This window comes from Dermochelys coriacea, chromosome 4, assembly GCF_009764565.3.
Source record: "Dermochelys coriacea isolate rDerCor1 chromosome 4, rDerCor1.pri.v4, whole genome shotgun sequence".
Lineage (NCBI taxonomy): Eukaryota > Metazoa > Chordata > Testudines > Dermochelyidae > Dermochelys > Dermochelys coriacea.
In genome coordinates, this window is record NC_050071.1 from 16,898,588 (window position 1) to 16,921,797 (window position 23,210).

At 39.7% G+C, this 23,210-nt stretch overlaps 1 protein-coding gene across 4 annotated transcripts in view; it reads left to right on the forward strand.

The window, feature by feature from the left end:
- The window catches only part of CFAP299 (cilia and flagella associated protein 299), a 398,009-nt gene that overhangs the window by 346,401 nt on the left and 28,398 nt on the right, over positions 1-23,210 (forward strand). For 3 of the 4 annotated variants that reach the window (XM_043513216.1, XM_043513215.1, XM_043513217.1), the window contains one exon: positions 9,373-9,530. In XM_043513216.1, coding sequence (XP_043369151.1) covers positions 9,373-9,530 — 158 coding nt within the window. The remainder of the gene's footprint in view (positions 1-9,372; positions 9,531-23,210) is intronic. The other variant, XM_038401014.2, reaches the window with a different exon arrangement.

Consider the following 23,210-nt stretch of genomic DNA (forward strand, 5'->3'; position numbering starts at 1 on the left):
ATATCCTCACCAGACATAATACAGGAGCACAGCTGCATCAGTGTGGCTGTGCTGATGTAGCACAGTAGTGCCCTATATCTCCAGAATCCCAGTGCCTAAACTGCAAGAACAGCCCTGTTCTTGGTATCTTGCCTAACTACTTGTACAGATTGAAAAGACTCCCTACGCTATTGTACCTAAATCTAGCACTCAGTTGACAGGATGTAGGTGGTCTTTTAATAAGAGCCTGATCCTGCAGTTCTTCAACCCAGAGAACTCCCATGTAACTCAGTGAAAGTTATGCATAGCTAAGAATTGTAGGATTGCGCCTTGAGTAATGATTTTAGCATCTGTGTGGTCTCGACACAATGTTATTCCTGCAACACCAATATGAAATAGGTTCCTATGAGTACTAAGAACCACAAAAGAGTTTTACCATTTAACCCAAGGTAGAGTACATATCTGCTTTATATTGCTGCTGGGTTTTTGTTTGGCTATTTCTGCTAACTAAATAAAGTATAAAAGAATATTTCTTTTGGTGTTCCAAACTAGCATCAATCACTGCTGTTTAGGGGAATGGAATCCAACATTTAGATCCTAAAACGTGAAAGGTTATAAGTGATGTTGAGCTAATTAAAATGGTCAGGGCTTGGAGGTATATTAAGTGAGGAAAAACCAAGACAAACATACATTTAACTTTTTTTTGCTATGGTAAGATCTCCGTTTTTTGAATTGCACTTGCCCTTAGACCATATCCTGCTTATTTTGGATGTATTAGAAGAACTCAGGATTAAAGTCTGCTGTGATCCTGTGCCTATTCTCATGCACCTTGTTTTTAATTCTTGGGTAGAATTATAGGTAAGTAAAAGATACGTGTTTTCTGAAGAACCAATTGCATTTTTGAGCATAGGAAAAGGAGACTGAGGTAATACCAGATGTATTACTATTACACATTTTAGAAAAATCTCAAAGCTAGAATAAGAAAGAGAACAGTATTTCCAGATGAAAGTGTGAACACAGTGAAAATTTGTGCACAGCAACTTATAGATCCATTTTATACCTTAGTTTACTAGAATGTTTCAATTGGTTTATAAAAAATTAAGCCTCACACTTCCCCCACTAAAAATAAAATTTAGTTAAAGATAAAATCAAAAAATGGAAGGCTACATTTTACACAGTTTTTACTCCTGTGAGGGGTCAGGGTCAGGAATTTATTCCTATTTGCAGAGCAGACATGCGAATGGCATCTGTTTTACAGATATGGAGGTGAGCGCCTTTCTTCCACTGCTCACTGGTATTTCTATTAGAAGTAACATGATCTTCAGGTGGCAAATAAGGCCAAACACCATGCAACAAAAATAAATTGCTAGTCATTAAACATATATTTTAACTTATAATGCATTTGAAGCCTGTCCTTTCAGTCAAATTCGGCTTGGGCCCTTGGGGCCGCACCTGTGATACTGTCCACATGAAAAGAGAATGAATAATTAATAATTGACCTAAATATTGTCTGTCTTTCCTTTCCTGCCATTTACCTTCCATTAGTCAGACTTTAAAGTACTTTTGTTAGAAGTATGTTTCACCAGACAGCAGGGCTGGCCCCTTAATTTCCCCATATTCTATCTTCTGTACCACATTTAACTTGAATCCATAAGAGGGATCTCTCAGTACTGTGGCTCATAGATCATGCTGGCGTATTTGCCAACTCTTAGGTCCCAATTCAGCAACGCCCTTAAGCATATGCTGAAGTTCCATTTACATGGGACTTAAGCACATGCTCACAGGCTTTGCTGAGTACCGATAGACTTAAGTGAATTCTCGGAGTTAAACCCATGCTGAATCAGAACCTACGTACAGTTCCCAGCTGTGGGGATGTCATTTCCACCAAATGCATCTGATGAAGTGAGCTGTAGCTCACGAAAGCTTATGCTCAAATAAATTTGTTAGTCTCTAAGGTGCCACAAGTTCTCCTTTTCTATTTGCTACTGTGTCTTCAGAAAATCAGTGACAATGTATGGTGTATAAAATATTCCCCCAAGAGTCTAGTTTAACCTTGCAAAATTCTACTCACCAACTGGCAAAGAAAGAGTAATTGGTTTGGGGTTTTGTTTTGTTTTTTTTACTGGAGATTGAAATGTTTATTTTCTTTTTTCATCCCTCTGGTAAAGGGCTGGTGTGCAGATTTTGAGGCTGGGCTAATAATATTTCCTAGCATTTCTGCAAGGTTAGGTTAATGGATTCCTCATGAGGGTATCTCGAAGTAGCCACTCATTATTGCATTTGTCCTTATAGAGTTCCATGCCCATTGCACTAGCTGCAATGGGCATGGGACTCTATGGCACAATCCTGCTTGTGTTAAGAATTTCAACTGTTTTTGGTTTGTCCTTTTTATTTACTTTGTGTGTGAATATTAATGTTTTTGTAAGGCATTAGTTTGACAGTGCTAGAACTGCAAGTCTCTGTTTATCCTTAGAAATGCAGGCAATGCAAGCTTCCTAATACCATCCTAGGTACTTCCAGCTTGACCAAAAGGGGCCACCTTCAAGTAGTTGGTCTCTTCCTGAGGCTGTCAATAAAGATCCCAGTTAATAGATATGGTAATAATTGGTTTTTATGATGTTGACGCTTGCATAGGACCTCTCAGAGGTCCAGAGAAGCCTGGGCCACTTTCAGCTTTTGAGGCCCCTAGCCATAATAAAAATAAAAAATGACAACATATGTTCTAATCTTGTGCCATCAGAACCAATATATTTTAATTAATATTTATGAACATTTTTAACACTTAAATATGACAAAATCTATATCAGTTAACAAAAAATTATCTTTTACCAAATCACATCTCTTATTTGCTTATATTTGAAACTCTAAGCTGAGAGTGTGCATCACATTTTGGTCCAATAGGGAAGCACATGAAAACAAGTTGCAAAACTTATCAAATGCCAAAAAATTAACAAGTGTCTAAATATGAGGCCTCCTCTGAGCTTGAGGCTAGGCCAAATAACCCTCCTGCCCCCTCCTCCCCCCCACTCCCCCCTGATTGGCCCTGCGCTTGTGGACGAAAAACCTTATCAGCTGTACTAGGGGGAGATTTTCAAAGGCAAAAGGGGTCACCAACAGATGGCAGTAGTGAATTCCCTTCTCTCTAAGGCTTCAGGCCACAGGATTTACAGTCGTAATAAGAATACATTTTCATTTCGAGGACTGCAAAGTTTTAGAGACACATATGAGCACCAATTTAGTGAAGAGAAAAGTGAGGCACAGAGAGATTATGTAACATGTTGTAGGTTATGCAAGTCACTGTTCTTCCTGTAACGTTTTGCCAAGTACCAAGGGCCTGATCCAGAGCCCATTGCAGCCAATGGACTTTGGATTAGACTCCCAAATTAATTAATCTTAGTTCTTTAGCCACTAATTTGAACAGCTTTGTTTGTTTGGAAACATGCAGATTGTCATCTCCAGGAAGTGCATAAATCAAGCTGCGTGTTCTTCTGACATGTAGAGTTTTCCAATACGATTTTTTCTTTTAAGGATTCTGAATGTGACACAAAGTCCACATACTTTCTTGTCCTTACTTGCAATTAGTTGGCTGAAACATCACTTAAAGGCCTATTCAGTTTAGAAATTTATCCTAGAGGCTAAGGTGGAACTTTATGTGAGTCACTGGGTGTAGACTAGGCCTGACATAATGTCCTCCCACCATTTACAGTATTTGTCAATATATAGATTTGTAGGCTAGGTTGTGTAATGGTATATGACTCCGACAAGGTTTGTAGTTTGGGTTTGGTTCAGATATGTTCCCAAAAGTTTGCATGCTTATCCAAACTCACTGAAACCTCTTGAATGTGAACAACTTGGCTATGAATCTCGTGGAAACAGGCTGTTTTGTTAAATTTCTGGTAGTGTGCTTGTGACTAAGTTGGAAGTCCTCTGTATCTGATTCTTCTCTAACTTACATTAGTTTATAGCAGTGACTCTGCTAACTTCAGTGGCAGTGCTTGTAATGTACACCTGTGTAGGGCATGATCCAAGCCTATGGAAGTCAGGGTAAGTTATTCTGTTGATTTTCATAGGCCTTGAATTAGGACCTAAGAGAGAGGAGAATCAGACCTTGAGACAACACCCTTCATGAACCGCTAAATTAAGAGGAAAACAAAGACAGCAACAATGCTGGGGGAAAAATAAGTAATATCAGAAAGTTAAAAAAAGATTGAGTGAATTTAGTTCTAAAAATAAACAGAAGTTTGGAGTAGGCCATTATTTTTCCAAACTAGTTTGAGCATTCATAGTTTTGTTCCACTCACATTTCTGTAGAGTGCAAATATGCTCCTTGAGAAAATGCCTACAATACTTTTCATGGCTAAGGTACAACTCCACATGTATGTTCTACTTTTGTCTATATGGAGCACTGATGGACATAGAATCATAGAATATCAGGGTTGGAAGGGACCTCAGGAGGTCATCTAGTCCAACCCTCTGCTCAAAGCAGGGCCAATCCCCAACTCCCTAGCTCCCTAAATGGTCCCCTCAAGGATTGAACTCACAACCCTGGGTTTAGCAGGCCAATGCTCAAACCACTGAGCTATCCCTCCCCCCTCCTCCACTGAACTGTCATACATATACAAACGGAAAAATGGAATAACCAAAACATTGTTATCTCACCAAGTACCTTGAACAGAAAAATGTAAAAATATGATGCCTAAGGTGATCTGATCCAAGCTAAAAGGGGAAAATACTCATGTTAACAAAGAGGAGCAGCAAACTGCTTTGAGTCCTCTTCTTAATTTCCAATCTATGATTTTCAAGGAGATTCAAAATTAGGCACAACATATTTGCCCATCCCTAACTCTTGCACAGTCTCTCACAGAAGTTCTGCAGAGGCATCATCTTTCTTCTCCAGAGGTTTAGACTTTCTATGGTGCCCCTTCTGAGAGTCAAAGCTTTTTCTATGAGCTCCTTGAACCTCGATAAGGAAGATTTAAAATGAATTCCCCATTCTGTGGCCAAAATCTGTTCTGGGGAACCAGGAGCTGCCCTAGCATGTTCAACAGACACTGGCTCACATACTAGCACCACTTACAATGCTTATCCCTTTACTGGATCCTCTTCCAATGTCAATAGTGGAAAAGCACAACTTCTGGCATCATTCCAAATACAGTAGCCACATTTTTGAGACACGTCTAGTGTTTAGAAGGAAAAATGTATTCCTTGCTCCTTTGGGTGAGTCACAGGCCTTTAATGCAGCCCTTTAAAACTGTTGTTTGTTCCATCACAGACAAAAGCACAAAATCCTAGTATGCACTGGATTTTCAGATTGGCAAACAGCTGATTTCTTTCATTTTCAACACAAGAGATGAATTATGTGGCTCTCTAATTGCACTAATATCATTGATGATTTTCTGCAGGAACGTGCAAGCTTCTATATTCCAAAGGGCCAAATTTATGGCTGGAGCAATCAAGCACAACTCCATTAACTTCCACAGAGTCACATCTACTTACACTAATGGTGAGAGTGGTACTTTGTTGTGATAGTTCTGGTGTCAGCCCACAGAGAAATAAACTTGTACGCTAATCTCTGAGAGATTATAATAATGTCAATGTACTGCAGGTCACATTTTAGGCCTAAACTACTCTACTTAAGTGTCCCTTTTAAATACTATTTTGAAGTAGGAAGGTGTTTTTTTCCCCTTTTCAGCAAATTAGTTGTTTCAAAAACACCATCCTTAACAGTCTATTATGTGTGTTGCAAAGCTGTGTCTGTCTAGGGACAATAGTAAATATTGAATCTTTGATTATGATGGCTGTGAAGATGTTTTGGTCTATCTAAAGGATCATGAAGTGGGTCTTTCTCAAGGTTTTGAAATTGGCTGTGGCTTATAGAGTTTGAAAACTTTTCTGCAGTTTTGATGTCCTGTGGCTAATATTTACATAATCTTTTCTGTCTATTCTACTGTTGAATCCAGCATTATAGTTCCTTTAGTTTTAAAATTTGTCTAATTATTAAAAGTTTTTTCTCTCATCTGAGATTTTAAATACTGCACGCCTTTTTACATTTGTTAAATAATTTTTTAGTATAAATTAACTAAAATTTCAAAACAAAAAGTCATTTTGAGTGAAAAACTGAAACTGAACTGATGCTGTCTCACAAACAGTTTTGCTTTTGGTGAATTGACACTTTCAGATGCAAAAGAGTTGTGTTGGAAAATTCCCAACCAGCTCTATTCAGGAGGTAACTGATTACCGGTAAATGAATATCTTGTGTTTCTTCTTCTAGCAATAGGATACATTAAAATTTATAATAAAGGAAGTTGTAGTGAAAAGTAAAGAGAACTGTAGGAAGAAAGTTTTAAATTTCACATTTTCTGTTTTAAAAAAAAATTAACATGAAAGCTTTATCTGCTGTTGATCTTTTCAGTTAATAAAAATGACATACAAATGTATAAAAAGCCTTCTCTGAGGCAGAAAGGTGTGGCAAAATTAAAAAGTGATGGAACATCCCAAGAAAATCAAGCACATTCATAGTTTTATGAATGAAAGCTTTATAGGTGGTTAGAAATTAATCACAAGAAGAAAAATGAAAAACAATGCTGACAGATGAGATAGGATCAAAAGCTTTTAGTTTTCAGTGGGAATCCTTTGTATCTTTATTACAGGAAATTTTTGTTTTAAATATTTTGTTTGGGTGTTTGAAGTTCAAAAGAAGTTTTGAGGACATTAATAGGAACAGTTATTGACTTTACAGTAGATTTGTATTGATTTATAGTTGATTATATGTGAACACCTATTTAAGGAAATTAATTTGATAATCAGAAGAGAGTTGAAAGATGTCCTTTATGTTTTATACTGCAGATAGTACATGCATTTTGCCAACTTTTTTCTTTTATTATTGGACTATCCCATGTAATTCAAATTATTTAAACTGTAACTTTGGAATTTTTAAAGATGATGAATCAATTGTTCAGATATTTATGACAAGCTTCTAGTCTTTTATCTAATCACAGCTGCAGTGTACTTAGTTGCACTTGTTGTTTCAATTAAAAAGAAACGTTTTTTCTGATTTATCATAATCAGCTCAATTATGCATCTCACAAGGTTGAGTGTGCTGGGGATGGGAGAAGTCACCATTATGCTGAAGTAGCTGGAGGTATCCAGCTATTGAAAGGTTCTTTTGGATCTACCGATTAGAGATGCTTATGGTACAAAAGATGCAAAGTGTGGTAACACAACCCTTTATGGAAACTGAGTGTGAATGTGGTAGAAAAGGAGAAGTATTGTAGGAATAACCCAATGTTTCGCCAGAGACACCATTACATTAGAGCAGTTTAGTGATGTTAAAATAAAGAATCTTTGTTATAAGAGTTCGATATGATTTCGATTTGCCATTTTTCATAGATGTACATTTTTCATAGATGTACAAAAAAAACCACTCAGATCTCAGCTGGGTAAAAAATCAAACACATAGTCTAATGGATACTTGTGTGTCTCTGCTATCTGATAACCTTTAGGAACCAGGAGGCAAGAACTATCAATCATCCAAGCTCATCAGTCCACTCCTGTCCTGCCAATTCTTCTTTTGCATTGTGGAAGTGTTGAGAAAGAGTTGCCTCGGTCCTCTTGCCCTACTAAATCTTTCCCCCCCTCCTCTTGCAAGGAAGAAAAACCAAGGGACACTAGTCTATCATACTTGTCTCCGGCCCCTGACACTGGCATCCCAATGAGTAATCCCTCTAGGCCATTAGGAGTGGATTCCCTTGAAGGCCCAGAATTGTCACCAGATATAGAGGTCTATCCACTGGCCCATTGCCACACTGACTTCACTATTGAAATGTGTAGGATCAAAAACAGAATTGGTGGACTTACCATACAAGGGCCTAAAGCTCTTTCGGGAGGATCAAGACAAAGTGGTTAGGAACATTCTGAATCCCAGAAAGATCCTTTTTCCTCAGTCCATGTGACTCGCCCTCTTTGCTGGTGACCTTCTCCTCCACCTTATCCTGCAGTTCCTACTGGAAGGGTTTCTGACAATCATCTTCCTTTCATAGGCAATCCTTTCATTTTCAGATGCTCTGTGGTTCCTTCTTCTCTTCCCAAAAGATATTTCCCTCCAGGCTTCTTTTTCTGTTCTATCTGACTCCTTTCTAACCCTGCCTCCAAGTAACTCTATTGGGTTCTCATTGACCCAGCTTCCCCCATTCATTCTATTGGGATGAAAATGATAAGTCACAAGAAGAAAAATGAAAACCAACGCTGAGAGGTAATAGGGGTTCAGAAACCTTTGATTGTGAGGGGGAAGGCTTTAATGTGCACCTACTAATTGGACTTGTTCTCTATGGTAGAATCAGAGTTCAGCTGCTTGAGCTCCTAGTTGCACTCTAGGTAAGGACTTCTCTGAAGATTACAGGTTGGTATAATAACTAGGCATAACGGTTACTGAATAGGACAGGAGGAGAGGGGGATGTCCAGTAAGCGACGTATGACTTGTAAATTTGAATTTCCCAGGGCTACCACGTGGACTATTACACAGATTTTACTCTGTTTTCTTTAACAATAACAATTTTTGTTCTGGTAGTCGCTAATAGGCCAGAGTGGGGAGGGTGGACTGGAGCTTATCTTGGGTGGCTGACAATTTTTGCCTCCTACTCCCTGATAATTGGAGCCATAACATTGAATCTAATGGTAGAATAGAAGAAGAGAGGACTATGACAAACAGGATTACCAATAAGTAACCCTTCTGTGTGGATTTAACTTGGCTATGAATGTTGAGTTGAATATATGTTGCCTTTTAATGTACAGAGCTGTCCCAAACCATAGATCCAACACACATATGCTACTTAATATTTCAGATGCTATTCTGGATCCAAACTTTTCTTTTGGACCTTATCTGTATACTGGGTTAGATCAGAATCCTAGATCTGAACACCCCAAACTGTAGAGAAGTTCAGATCTGGATGAGCTGTAGTCCATTTCTATTTCAATATAAGTTATCACTCTGTTTTAGTGATTGGCATGCTGTATTTTCTTTAATTAATTTTCTTTAATTTGGGAAGTTGCTCTTTGGAGTTATGTATTATGCATTATACAATATGGTTCAAAAGGACTCTTCTCTCATTTAGACATCAAAATACCTGGCCAGATTTTAAAAAGAGCTCAGCACATTTGAGCAGTTTTGAAAATCTGGTCATAAGTGTCTGATTTGGAGATGCTGAATGCCGAGTACTTTTACAAATCGGATCTGCATTTAGGTGCCTAAATTGAAGCTGAGCTTTTTTGAAAATCTGGCCCCAACTAGGCCAAAATAAATCAGGCCAAAATAAAAAGGGAAGAAATTGTAAAAGTCAGTGGTGCAGATGAAAATTCATTTTACTAATGTATTTTTTGTATTTCTTATTTGTGGAGTTCTGTTTTTTCCAGTCCATAATCTTCATTCGTGACCGAAATTCTCGTGGTCAGGAGGTGTCCGCCTACATTGATTATGCACACAGGCTGAAGATTGATGAATTTGAAATTTATTTTAATGGAAAGAAAAAGCTTTTTCCAAGACGCACTGATCTGAGGTATTTTTCTGCATTTTCTTTTCACTTATTTGAATTTCTGAAATGTACATGTAGTTGAATATAGTTAAATAAGAAAATAATTTTTATAAGTGTTTTTCATTGAAAAATAAACATCGGGGTCAAAATCTGTCCTCAGTTATACAAAAATAGATCTAGATCTAGATCTTATTTGGAATGGAGTTACTCTGATTTTATTCTTGTTTCTGCCAAGAGCAGAATTTTGCATGAATAATGTAAATTGAACATTGAAAAAAACCCAAGTGCTGATGGAATTTTCTGTTCATAACTACTCACTTACGATGAGTATTTTCAAAAGCACTCAGTATTGATCTAACTTTAGTCCCATGGACTAACCAAGGATATTGTGGAGGTGCTATACTTTCTTTAGGTTCTATGACTGGCTCTTTTAGCTTTCACTTCCCTGAGGAGTCTGTAAATAGTGTTTGTATATAAAGCTACATGTGCAAACTCATAGGAAGCTGATATGCTGGAAAACTTTGTACCTAGCATAGTAAGTGAACTCCACATGGTCCCTGCCCTCACCAACTCTCATTGGCCTGAGTGGCTATTCTCAGCAGAATGGTTCACCCTGAATACTTGTCTCATATGTAAGTCTTTCGATGGCTAATATGAAACTGATCACTATTATCAAAGATTGTAAATAACTTTTTTGTTTAAAAATTTATTTTCTTCAAAACTACCCAAATACTAATAAATACACAATTATGTGTGAGTCAGGGAGTTTGAAAATGTTTCCATTTGTGAATGAGAGTAGGTCAAATAAATGGTGGACATGGTATCATTGTGTGTATTTGTATAATGCCTTACACAAGGGACCTCTGATACTCATTGGGGCTTGTGGTGATGTCTAGCACAATGGAGCCATGATCTTCATTGCCCCAGCAATAATAACAAATAAATATTAGTGTTGGCAGTTTTGGGCTGAAATGGTGGAAATTTCACAGTGGGTCAAGTTTTGTGAAGTTATCATGAGAATCTTATTTTTGAGCTATGAAAATTTCATGTCATTTTGTGAAAAATTAGGAATTGTGAATGACTAACTGGTGGTGGTTATTGGATCTGTGTAGGTAAGTGTAGTGATCTGTGGGTTTCTTGTATATAGTTGGCTGCTAGGTTCCATTATTGAAACCGATTGTGGTGTTGAGGAAGTTGATGCTGGTCTAGAGAGAGTTTTATGGATGGGTGGTTGTTGCTGAAGTTGTGGTAGAAATCTATAACAGAGTTTAAATAGTCTATCCTGAGGATCAAAATATCAATAGTGTATCTCAGGTTTATCATTGGTTTTGTGATGCATTTTTCCAGAAATTCTTCCTTTACATGGGCCATGAAAAGGTTGGCATATTGGGTAGACTTCCTAGCATCCATGGCTTTTTCCATGGACAAAATGTTTGTTGTTTAAATGTAAATTTGTTATAGGTCAGGGTGAAACGGATGAGTCGGATGATGTGTAACCATAAGGTTATATAACATTCTAGACTCCTAAAATGAACACACATTGAACACAAGATGTACTGCCCATAAGTGAAGAAGCTTCTGCAGTTTTGCCATCTTCAGTAGGTTCATTTTCAGTTTTATTTTTTTCTTGAATGCAAACAGCTCTCTGGAAACGGCACAACCTCCTATACTGTGACGATCTGCAAATAATGATATATTAAAAAATGGCCAGTGTCAGTAAACTTTCCTTGTATTAATTTACTTGGCACTAGATGTCAGTACTCAGGCATTCAAATAGAAGTGCAGTTCTCTTGCATTACACCAGATGGTGATCAGCATGCCCATTTTCACCCACTTAAACGATGAGAATGTGTGTATCTGTTGCTAAATATTGCTGTAAAATATAATGGGCAGTACATTGTCTACACTGTATAGTGAGATTTATTGATTGATTTATTGATAACTTTCTTAAATCATCCCTATGGTGGGCACTCATTCCTGCATCCAACAATTCTAATTAGTCCTGTTTGTTTTGTATTGCAGTGCACAGTGTCTTATTTAGCACTTCAATCCCTTGCTCTCTTTTCATGCCATGGACTTGAGCAGCTGAAGGACAGGACAGGAAGTAATGACTTAAATTGCATTAAGGGAGATTTGGGTTAGATATTGGGAGGAACTTCCTTACTGTAAGGGTAGTTGGGCACTGGAGCAGATTGCCTGGGGAGGTTGTGAAGTCTCCTTCTCTGAAGCTTTTTGAGAACAGGCTGGACAGGCGCTTGTCAGGGATAGTCTGGATGATGCTTGATCCTGCCTCAGTGCAGGGTGTTGGACTGGATGGCCTAGCAGGGCCCCTTCCAGTTCTACATTTCATGATTCTATCAAGCAGTTCATGAACAACTAGACTACCATAGTACCCTGCAGTACAACACATTGATTTCTACAATGCAATTTCTTCCTCTTTAATTCTGGTTTCATTAGCTGTGCATGCTATGTCATTATTAGAGATAAAACCACACAAAACTCTGTATCTGAGCCACCCACCTGAACTTAGGAGAAATTCAGCATCAGTGCTTGCTAACCCCAATGTGATAACTTATTTAATCAGATTTGTTGTGAAGTTCTTGCCACAGTACTTTTCAGGCCCAAGAAGAAACCTCTCATTTTGGGATATGTAGCATGATGCCAAGGTATTAGCTGCATCATAGTACAGTGCTTCTTTAAACCCTAAGCCACTTATCATGTAGCTTATGGGCCTTTGTATTTGTCATGCAGAACTTCTTATCTTAAGTATGCATGCCCTGAGTGATATGATTTTAAATGGCCATGTCTCCTCTTGCGAGGGTCTGTTGGAAAGTCGCTGTCCACTTCAAGTGCAGGGAAGAAAAACTTGATTCCCTCTGGCCAGTGTTTGAGCAGTGTGAAGATTCGAATCATGTAAACTAGTGAGTTCATTTGAATCAATCATCCTCAGTGAACCATTCTGGATATAAATTAACAAGAACACTATTCCCCTTAGAGATGTGAACAAAGGAGATCTCAAAGTGCTCAAAACTATATGCTCACACACAGAGAGACGCCATACCTGATTTACAGGGCACACTGAAGTCAGGGCATGTTAGTGTTGACACAATGAGGCTCTGATGCATTCCATATGCACAGGTTCTTACCATACTAATCACGTGAGAGAGATTCATCAGAAAAATGGCTTCTCCCAAAGAAAGCTGGAGGCATTTAGTGAGCATGCTGAGGACTCTCGGTATATCATTTGTGTCCCGGGCATTTCACTTAGGAGAAGCCAGAGCCTGCAAGCCAGGGGATTTAGGGATGTTGCTGCTGGGCCATTATTTTGATCTGGAGAATTTGAAGACTGATTCTTACATTACACTCAAAAGAGAAACATGGAATTTAATTGAAGAAGCTACTTTTCATTAGGAAAGCCAGCATATATGGAGCAATACGTGGCAGTATTGGAGCAGACAGGGCCCTCAGCAGACTACACATGAATCAAAGTAGCTGAAAGAGGAAAAGAACTAGGGAGGGGGAAAATCTGGTCCTGTAGTCACTATAATACACCATCACCACCATGTAGTAGAAAAAACCCCACAACCATTTCCATCCATCCCAGAGCTATATTCCTTCATCAGCAAACAGATTCCATTTTAATACAGACTAGAAATGCTTTGACTTAGCAGGGCAGTGTGTTTTAAATACCCAGTCCTACAAACTTCACACATGCAAACACTCATTTGGCCAATTCATCTTCTCTATGACCCAACTAGTTTATATTAAATTACACGAGGGAAGAATCTAGCCCATAGACTTCAATGGGAGTTTTGTGTCAGGATCAAGAACTATTTCTAATTATACAATTAATACTAGGTACAGATATCTGAGTATGTGTAAACTATAATTATACAGTCTACATGCCAGAATATCTCTAGACATATATATTACGTACAATATTACAAACAGAAGCTGGGCATTTTGCAAATCTAGCTCATTGGATATTGGTTTTGAAGCTGGAGAGTGCAATGGTTTGTGGTGTTTCCAAGCTGAAGATGATGACAGGGCTTAGAACAAAAGGTGCAGTTATGTAGAAACAAAGTATGATGTTTTCCAGTGATGGCAATTTTTTGTCATTGAAGTCAGAGTTTCAAGTGCTCAGCACTTCTGAAAACCAGACTGCTTTCTTCGGTGCTAAATTGGATTTAGGTGCCTAATTTTAAGAACCCAAGTTTCAAAAATTGGAACTAATTAACACTCACAGTACTCTTGTGACATGATCACCTCATTAAATAAAGTATAGCATGAACATCCTGGCCTTGACTTTCGCAAAGTCAGAGCCTGTGGTCCACTTGAATTGTTTGCCCACTTGGCATATACAGTTTCCACAACCATGCATGCGCACAGCTATTTGCCCATAACAAACAGATAACAAAAGTGAATTCGCAAAGGTGTGTAGACTTCAGCATTTTGAAAATCTGGCCTTCTAGTGGTGGAGAGTATGTGTAATGTGTAAATAAAATATATTTATCACAGAGTAGTTTACCAAAAAATCAAAACTGTATTATGTAGAAGTTTAATGTAAATGTATCATGTTAGTCAGTGAGGTAAATCTTAAACTATTTCTCTTTGGTGCTCAGTATCATTTTCACATCTTCTGGCGTTGGTTGTTTAGTACAACTCCTTAGAAGCAAGATCTTGGGATTTTTGCATACCTTTAAACAATTCTGGTGTCTATGGTTAAGAGTGTGGTGTTTCAATATCCTGTACCCACCCTTTCAACTTCCTGTCTTCACCACTTTTGGTGGTAAATAGAATATTTTATACTTAACCAAAATTTTATTTCTATTTACTCTGGGTAAGAATTACTATGTCCAGCAGCCTTACTTATGGAAGAGAATTGGGCAGAAGCAAAGGTGGCCTCTAATTGTGGTTTAAGCCTGAAAAAGTTTAAATGCAGAGTGAGTCTGATTCACTGAACCTCAGCTATGTGTCCCAGAATATTTTCATTCTTTATGATGTGCTGAGCATATAATAGAAACATAATCAATCCTGGAAATATATTTTGAAATAAAAGAAGAATAAAACTCCAGCTATCTCACAGATGAGCTGATTCAGGGGTGTGCACATCAGGATCCCGCCAAAGTTAGAATGCGAAGTTTGGATTGTTTTCCAAACCACAGCAGCAGGCTGGGTCTGAATTCATATCCAGCAGGTAACCTAAAATGGTGGAAATCTCTTCTTGCAAGGCTTCCACCATTTCACTACCCTCCTAATAATACAGTGTGTAAGAAGTATTTCCTTTAACCATTTTAAGTATGTTGCTCTTCAGTTTCATTGGATACCTTCTTTTTCTTGTATTTTCCAGGCCATTCAATAAGCTGTAGCAACCATAATTTCTTTCTACCCCACCACTTTTCTGGATATTGTAGATTTTAAGGCCAGAAGGGACCATGAAGATCATCTAGTCTAACCTCTGGCATAACACAGGCAATAGAATTTCACCCAATAATTCCTGGATGTAGTCCAACAACTTGTGATTGAATTAGAATATGTCTTTTAGAAAGGCATCCAGTTTTGATTTAAAGACTCTAACTAATGGACAACTTTCTACGTCTCTTGGCAATCTGTTCCAATAGTTAATTCCCTTCTCCATTAAAAATTTCCAGTTTCCTATTTCCAGTCTGAACATTAACTTCCAACCATTTGGTCTTGTCCTGTCTTTGCCTGCTAAATTAAAGAGTACTGCATCTTTTCCCATGTAGGTACTTACAGATTGTAATCAAAAGCACCTTGTATCCTTGTTTTGATAATCTAAATAAATTTAGGCTCCTTTCATTTATCAGATAAAACCTTTGTCTGTTCTCTGGGTCTCTCTAATCTTGACAGCCTCCTCCCTTTGGCTTCTTCACTTCCCAACTCATTCCTTTTAAGTATATCCAAAACACTATTGGTAAATACATCATCTTGAGTTCTTGAGTGCAGGAGACTGGACTAGATGACATCTCAAGATCCCTTCCAGTACTACGACTCTATGATCTTCATAGAGTAACTAGGACTATGTTGCTCCCTTTCTGAATCTCTGCAATGACTTCTTGTCTTTGATGTCAAATTCATCTTCGTTTCTGCACAATTCTCTTCCTCTAATGGATGTGTCCAGGTTTAGAGGTACCAGAATGTTCTGGTCGTAGTAGTACCTCCCATTTCTGAAGATACCCAACTAATCTGTCACATGTTATCTCACTCAAGAATGGTTGCTCCCAAAATTTGGCATATCTGTTCAAGTGACTTCAAAATGCAACTCTGCCTTATGAAGGAATTAGCATATTTGGGGAAACAGTTTGAATCAAAGATTGACACTTCCCCCACTCATGACTGATATTTACTCTTGGTCAGTTGCAGAACTGACACGCAGATTTTTGAAGTTGCAGGAGGAATTAGTATTGCAGCAAAACTGTTAAAAGATTATTCTTTACATATGGAAATTAGTGCTTTCTGTTGATCCAAAGTTTCCCCCTTTGGTGCCACACATTTTTTCATTAGCGGTGTGAGGCTGTCAGATGACATTAAGCCAGGTCTTTAGGTGCCCTCCACATCAAACTCTCTCTTACAACACAGATTGAAAGGTTTGGACAATTAAAGTTTTAATGCAACCCGCCTGCCAACACAGCCACTGGAGGAAAGTAAGTCTTCCCAGCCAAGGGGAACCTACAGAGAAGCCCCAACTGTGGGGCAACTGGACTAGCGGGGCTATGCCCCAAACTAAAAGGATTTGTATAGGGAGCAGGCCAGGAAAACAGGCCCTGAACACCCCCTTACAGCTGGGAGAAAGATCCATCTCTCCTGTTTAGGGGTTGAGCAACACAGGACCCTGGGCTGGGACCTGAAGGAGAAGGAGGGGTCAGGTCCTCCTACAGCCCCCCTAACCAATGATCTAGCCACTAGGCTGCCTGGCCACTGAGGGCCCTATCACAGTGATGTTGATACTTTAAATACCAGAGGGTCCTATATTTGATCTGTTTGGTTCCTTAGACTTGCTTTGCCATTTTATTGTATTACTTTATTGAGGGAGTATTATTTCTGTGTTATATTCCTCATTTGGTTCTAGTTTATTACATCGAAAGGAATGTGTTAGGCAGTGAGTTAGTACTTAAGAGGCTGAACTGAAATATGGACCTAGAATCTGGATTGTAATCAAGTCCTTTCCCTCTCAGCTAATTTATATAATCTGATGAAAAACAAGTGTAATACAATTTGTTCACACAGAATGTAGAATGCCACAAATTCTGGTTAAAGAAAACAAGCACAACAAATGAAATAAAGGAAATCTTTACTATTAACCTGTCAAAGATAGTGATGTTACTATAGCAGGAGCGGGCATTGGGGCATGATGAATAGTAGACTTCTGCCAGATAAACCATCATTTAACCATTTCTTCCACTTCCATTTGTAAATGAGGTTTAGCTATCTGTTGTCAGATAGTGTTAGCCTGTTTCAACTCTGTCTGAACTCCTGCTTTAATTTTGAAATATTATTCAGTGTCATGACAGAAAATCACATTTTTAGGTACAATATACCGGTACCCTAATTCCATCATGGTTGCACTCTTTTCATTTGTATCTCCTTGCAATTCTCTAAATGGGACCAGGAAATGTAACCATATCATACCAGGTCAGATGCATCAATATGAGTTGCCCATCAGATTTAAAATAAAAGTAATTTACTGTAGAAAGTTGGGACAAGATTTTTCTCTGCTCTGGTAACTCCTTCTAGTTACACTCAGACGCATCCGCTGAAGTCATTTTCTTATCTCATCTGTAATGAAACTTGTCATTCTCAATGACTGTTGTTTTTAGCCCCAGCAAACCAGTAAGCACATGTATGATTTTATGTATGTGAGTTGCTGCATCAGGCCATTAATCATTATACACCTTCTGGAAATCCCCACCCAGTGGTATTAGGGATGTTGTCCTTCCTGAAGCTTTAATAATTAATTTATTATACATCTTCTGTAAAGTTATTTGAAATATCCTGGTATAAGATAATATGAATCTGGCCCTGCTCTCATTGCAATCCGTAGCAGCAACAACATTGATTTCAGTGGGATCTGATCCTTTTCAAGTCCGTACTGGTAGAAAGTAAGACCAGTCGAACACTAACGCCTTTTATTGCATCTCTTTTCCTTGGCCTTTTAAAAATACATTTCAGGTGGGAATTTCAAAAGTACTCAATATTGGAACTTGAAGTCTATGGTAAAACGTTCATTGACTTTAATAAGAGCAGAGTTAGGCCAAGGTTGAGCACTTTGGAAAATCTTGCTCTTAAAATATACTTAGTTATCCATTTTGCTGTTATGGGCATCACACTGACATTTTATAAAATAGAACTAATGAATGTACTAACTGCTTTGAAAGCAGAACTTTTTTGCTTTTTATTTACATGTTTCGTTTTTAATTTTTGGGAGATTCATCTGAGATATTTCCTTGTGTTTTTTAATGTAACCCATAATTATTTATGAAGAGTATCCAATAATTAATGTATATGCAACTGTTTCAATATCCTATTTGTAGACAGAAATTATGTCCAACCTGCAATATTACAAGCGGTGGCCCTGCGTTCTGTGCAATAAAAAGGTAAATTTAAAAATAAAACGGAAATTTAACAAGCAACGAGTTGTATATAGGAGCTGAGACTTTATACTGGGTCCTTATCCTTCTTTTGCCCGCATGAATATGGTGACCATTGTTGCCTCATCATAAAATGCCCTACATGGTGATGCAATGGCAATTCCAGAAGCAACACACCTTCTGTTACTAAGAGGAATCACTGAATCACATAATCTGCCTTGCTATCCATGCAACCCCCTGAGTGTGTGTAAGTGAGGGCAGAATTTAGCCATAATCTCTGAAAAGGTCTTTCGGTATAGTTTGGGAACTGAGATCAGGCTGATTGAATAGCATGACTGCAAATATACAGCTAGTGATCCAGAGTCCCAGTGTCCTTACAAAAAGCTGATGAGACTTTATCTCATCAGAATAAATGCCAAGTATGCAACTGATGAAGCAGATATTCTGCCCTGAAATTAAGTCTACATCAAAGAATTTACAAGAAGGCTGGCATAACTAGAATGGCTACTTTCCAGGCACGCTGTCTAATAACTCGAAGCAAGTTGAGATGAGCAGATCCAAAGCCTCAAAGCATGGCTGAACTTAGTGGTAGAGAGCTATCCCTCTGCAGATAACTCCGAGATCTTTTTAGCCTTATCATCAGTTATAATGTGGCTGTGATTGGATATAGCTGCTATTTTATTTCCAGATGTATTTTAAAGTGTAGTTTTTCAGCTACGAAGCCCTGTAGACCAGATCATGAGTGAAGGTATGTTTCCAAGCAGGGGAGACGGGGTGTATGATGGGCTGTATGAGGAATCCTCCCCTCATAGGTTACAGAATCAGTGGGAAAGCAGCCTCTACAGGGCTGCATCTTCCCTCACTGCACATGTAGGAAGCAGAGGATGGCGAATGGGCAGAGCTGTGAATCTGTCTCTCAACATGCCAGCCAGCGTGGAGCAGGGAGTCAGCTGTGCGAGCTAACGGGCTGCCTGAGCTCAATTCCCTTCTGGTGTAATTGGGGGAACCAGGGACTGAATTCTGACATTCTGAACAACAGTACTTTCCCTGTTCTGCTCCAGGTGGTGCAACTATGTACTGCATATGATGCAGGGCCAGTGGTAACGGCGTGATCTAGCCCTATTATTTGGTCCTGGCTGCTTTAAAAGTCACTTCCCTCCTGGGATACCACGGTGGCTGTGCTCTGCTGAGGCATGCAAGTTAATAGCCCCTGGGTTTAGATGAGAGTGGGCTGGTGGCATGCCATGCTCAGTGGTCTGAATGAGCTTGGATTTGGTGACCTTGAGGGCTGACTGGCTTATTTATTTTTCCCAGGCTTTTTTCAGAGGAGGGTTCTGAATAGTTTTGGAAGGGAACAAGAGGTATTTGTTTTGGTGGCTTAGGAAGCATTTGTGATTAATATAACTTACTGAGGTTTTTGTTGTGTTTATGATGATTGTACAGCACCAAGGTCCCTGGCAAAGCAATTTGTCTAACTACTTTAAATGATTTTTGCACAGACATGACCAATCCTCTTTTGGCTTTAACAAGGAAACCAATCTCGTAAGTCATTCAGCTGACCTCATTCATCCTTGGACGACATCCACTGTAACCTCAGTCCATTGAAATCCATTCACAGTCTCTTGACGTTGCTCTTGAATGACCAAAGCCATAGGCATGAAGGGCCGGATTTTCAAAAGTGCTGCTTATCTGCATCTCCAGTGGAAATCAGTGAGAACTGCAGGTGCTGAGCATCTCTGAAAATGAGGTACTAAGGTCACAGACCAAATAGTGACTCTTAGGCTCCTAACATTAAACCTAAACCATATTTAGGCAATGAAATAGAAATGGCCTGATTTTCAAAGGTGCTGAATTCCAAAGCTTCAGTGGTAATTGTGGATGATCAGCCTTTATAAAAATCAAACCACTTTTATTCAAGTTCTTGCCTATGGTTTTAGGCAATTAGCATTCATCCCCCAGGCTTGAGCATTCAGGCCATTGCTGCTGCCTTTTTGTTGTTGGGTTTACCCTGAATGTACAGTGCTGTGTGTTACAGTATAGCTCCATGTACTGTACTTGACTTCCTCCCTTTGAGGTGCTACAAATTTTCCTGCCACATCACCCTGACATGCCCTCTGGATGTGTGCCCAGAAGAATACTGAGAGAGCAGTTCCTGTGTGCCCATGACTTCAGGGCTGGCCTGGCAGTGAGGGAAAGCTCCTTATTCCCTCCCAGCACTCCCCTTCATCTCACTGCACACCCAGAGAAGAGCTAGACAGAATCTGGCCCCTAATTTGCAGGGGTTACCATACTGCTAATAATATACTGTAAAATAATTCAGAACTGCAAAGCCCTGTCTCATGTGCAACTGCACTTTCCCAGGAAGGGCTTTCCAGACCTGCAGGATCACACTGATTTCCTGTAAAGGAGATGCTCTTTTCCTGCAGGAAAGGAAGAATTTGATGAAAATAGGAATTTCTATCACCCCCCAAAAAAAGTAAATGTATATTTTTTTTTCTGAACTTTAGCAACATACTTACTATTTATAAAAAACATCCGATTAATTGATTAAGATTTGTTGATCTCTTTCTTCATGTTTGTGACCATTTCCAAATGATACCCAGCTGATTCCGGCTACCTATGTAAGATGTATGAGTGAATGGTAAACGGTGTGGTGCTAACTAATGCCTGAAAGCAAGGAAGCAAATGAAATTTGACATTCGCTTAGGGAAGTAAGAAGGATCACTTGAGCACCCCATAATTTTCACAGTATGGGAACAAAATATTGTCGTTTTGATGTTTAATATAGCTCGCTACAACTGCATGCATACCCACAGATTTAAATTAGGGCAGAATCTGGTCCCAATGTCCAATCCTGCAAAACTAATGCAGCCAGAAAGTTGATTAAAATCAGTGTGAATTTTACCTGTGTGAGGACTTCTGGGATGGGTTCATAAACCAACATTTTTTCAACCGTGGGGCCAAGATTTACAGAAACTAGTTTCCCAAATAAGTGGCCCGATTTTGAAAACTGCTGAGCACCCAGCAACTCCCATTGAAGTCAGTGGGCGCTGCTACCTGCTCAGCCCTTTTAAGTCAGGCCACATATATTTTGTGCCTAAACAAAAGCCTAACTTGAGGCTCCTCTGGCACCTAAGTAAAATGGCCTGATTTTCAAAGGTGCTGTGTCATTACAGCTCCAATTGCCTTAAAGAGTGTTTGCGGGTGCTCAGCAGTTGAGAAAATCATGCCACCTTTATTTAGGTGCCCTTATGTGAATTTTGGAACCTTAAGCATCCAGAATTACAAATTTCAGCCATAGTCTTAAAGCTTTGCAAAGACTAATTAAAACCATTCTGCTCACATGAGAAGTATGTGTGCAGAAATCTAGAAGGTAGTGGTAGCTGAGATTCTGTCTATACTACAGACTTGTGCCAGCCAAAGCGATGTGGGTCAACATAGATGTGCTGGCAAAAGACCCTAGTGTAGATGCAGTTATACCAGCAACACTGCACTTTTGCAGGTATAGTTTATTTTGTTGGGGGAAGGGAGGGGTAATAAGCCATACCTGGGTAAAGTGTGTCCACACTAGGAGCACTTTACAGTATAGTATACTTGTATGCTTATACCAGCAAAGTGCTCCTACTGTAGACCTGGCCTAAATGTCACTGTTACCATATATAGGGTTGCCAACTTTCTACTTGCACAAAACCGAACACCCTTGCCCTGTCCCTTCTCGGAGGCCCCGCCCCTGTTCACTCCATGCCTCCTTCCCTCTGTCACTCTCCCCACCCTCACTCACTTGCTCATTTTCACCAGGCTGGCTCAGGGGACTGGGGTGCAGGAGTGGGTGAGGGCTCCAGCTGGAGATGTGGGCTCTGGTGTGGGGCTGGGGATGAGGGATTTGGCATGCAGGAGGGTGCTCTGGGCTGGGATCAAGGGGTTCAGAGGGTGGGATGGGGATCAGGCTGAGGCAAGGGTTTGGGGTGCAGGGGGGGAGTGAAGGCTCTGGTTGGGGGTGCAGGCTCTGGGGTAGGGCTGGGGATGAGGAATTTGGGGTACAGGAGGGTGCTCCGGGCTGAGATCGAGGGGTTTGGAAGGCAGGAAGGGGATTGGGGCTGGGGAAATGGGTTGGGGCCCAGGAGGGAGTCAGGGGTGCAGACTCCGGGCAGCACTTACCTCAAGTAGCTCCCAGAAGCAGCAGCATGTCCCCTCTCCGGCTCCTACATGGAGGCATGGCCAGGTGGCGCCGCACGCTGCCCCATTCACAGGTGCTGCCCCCCGCAGCTCCCATTGGCCACGGTTCCCAGCCAATGGGAGCAGCAGGGGCAGCGCTTGGTGTGGAAGCAGAATATGGACCCCCTGGCTACCCCTACACATAGGAGCCTGAGGGAGGACATGCCAACTGATTCCCGGGAGCCGTGTAGAGGCTAACAGGGAGCCTGCCAGCCCCACTGCGCAGCGCCACCAACTGGAGAGTCAATGGCCTGGACAGTAGTGCTGACCAGAGCCACCAGGATCTCTTTTCGACCAGGTGTTCCAGTCGAAAACCAGACACCTGGTCACCCAGTCCATATACAAGGCAACAGAATGCCTTTAACAGACAGTACAGGCATAAGGAGAAATTAGAGTCCATTCAAACCTAACATATTTGGCTGAATGAAGGGAGAATACTCCTGTGTGCCAACTCAGTAAATGTTTAATTTGGAGACATATACTTCCACTTCTGGCTTGTGTTTAAATACTGTAAATATTACTTCTTTCACTTTTAATTTCACCTTTTTCAATGCAAATTTCAGTTTTAATGAAAAATAAAAATCTCAGTGGAAAGATAGGCTTTTTCTACAGCACTTAACAAACTAGCTCTATACATCTGAAATAAGGAAACGGAACCTGCCAGTTGTCAAAATTCCAAAAGGGAGAAATTGCAAATGTAGGAAGATTAACTGTCATCTGTATAGATGCAGCATTATGATAATCTGAAAATGCAGAACAATAGGGAAAACATTTTACAAACAGGCCAAATGCTTGTTTTGAATTTGATTTGGATTGCAACAATGCCGTTGAAATGATTCATGTATGTTTACTTCAGTGAAGACAGTGTTATGATGCACAG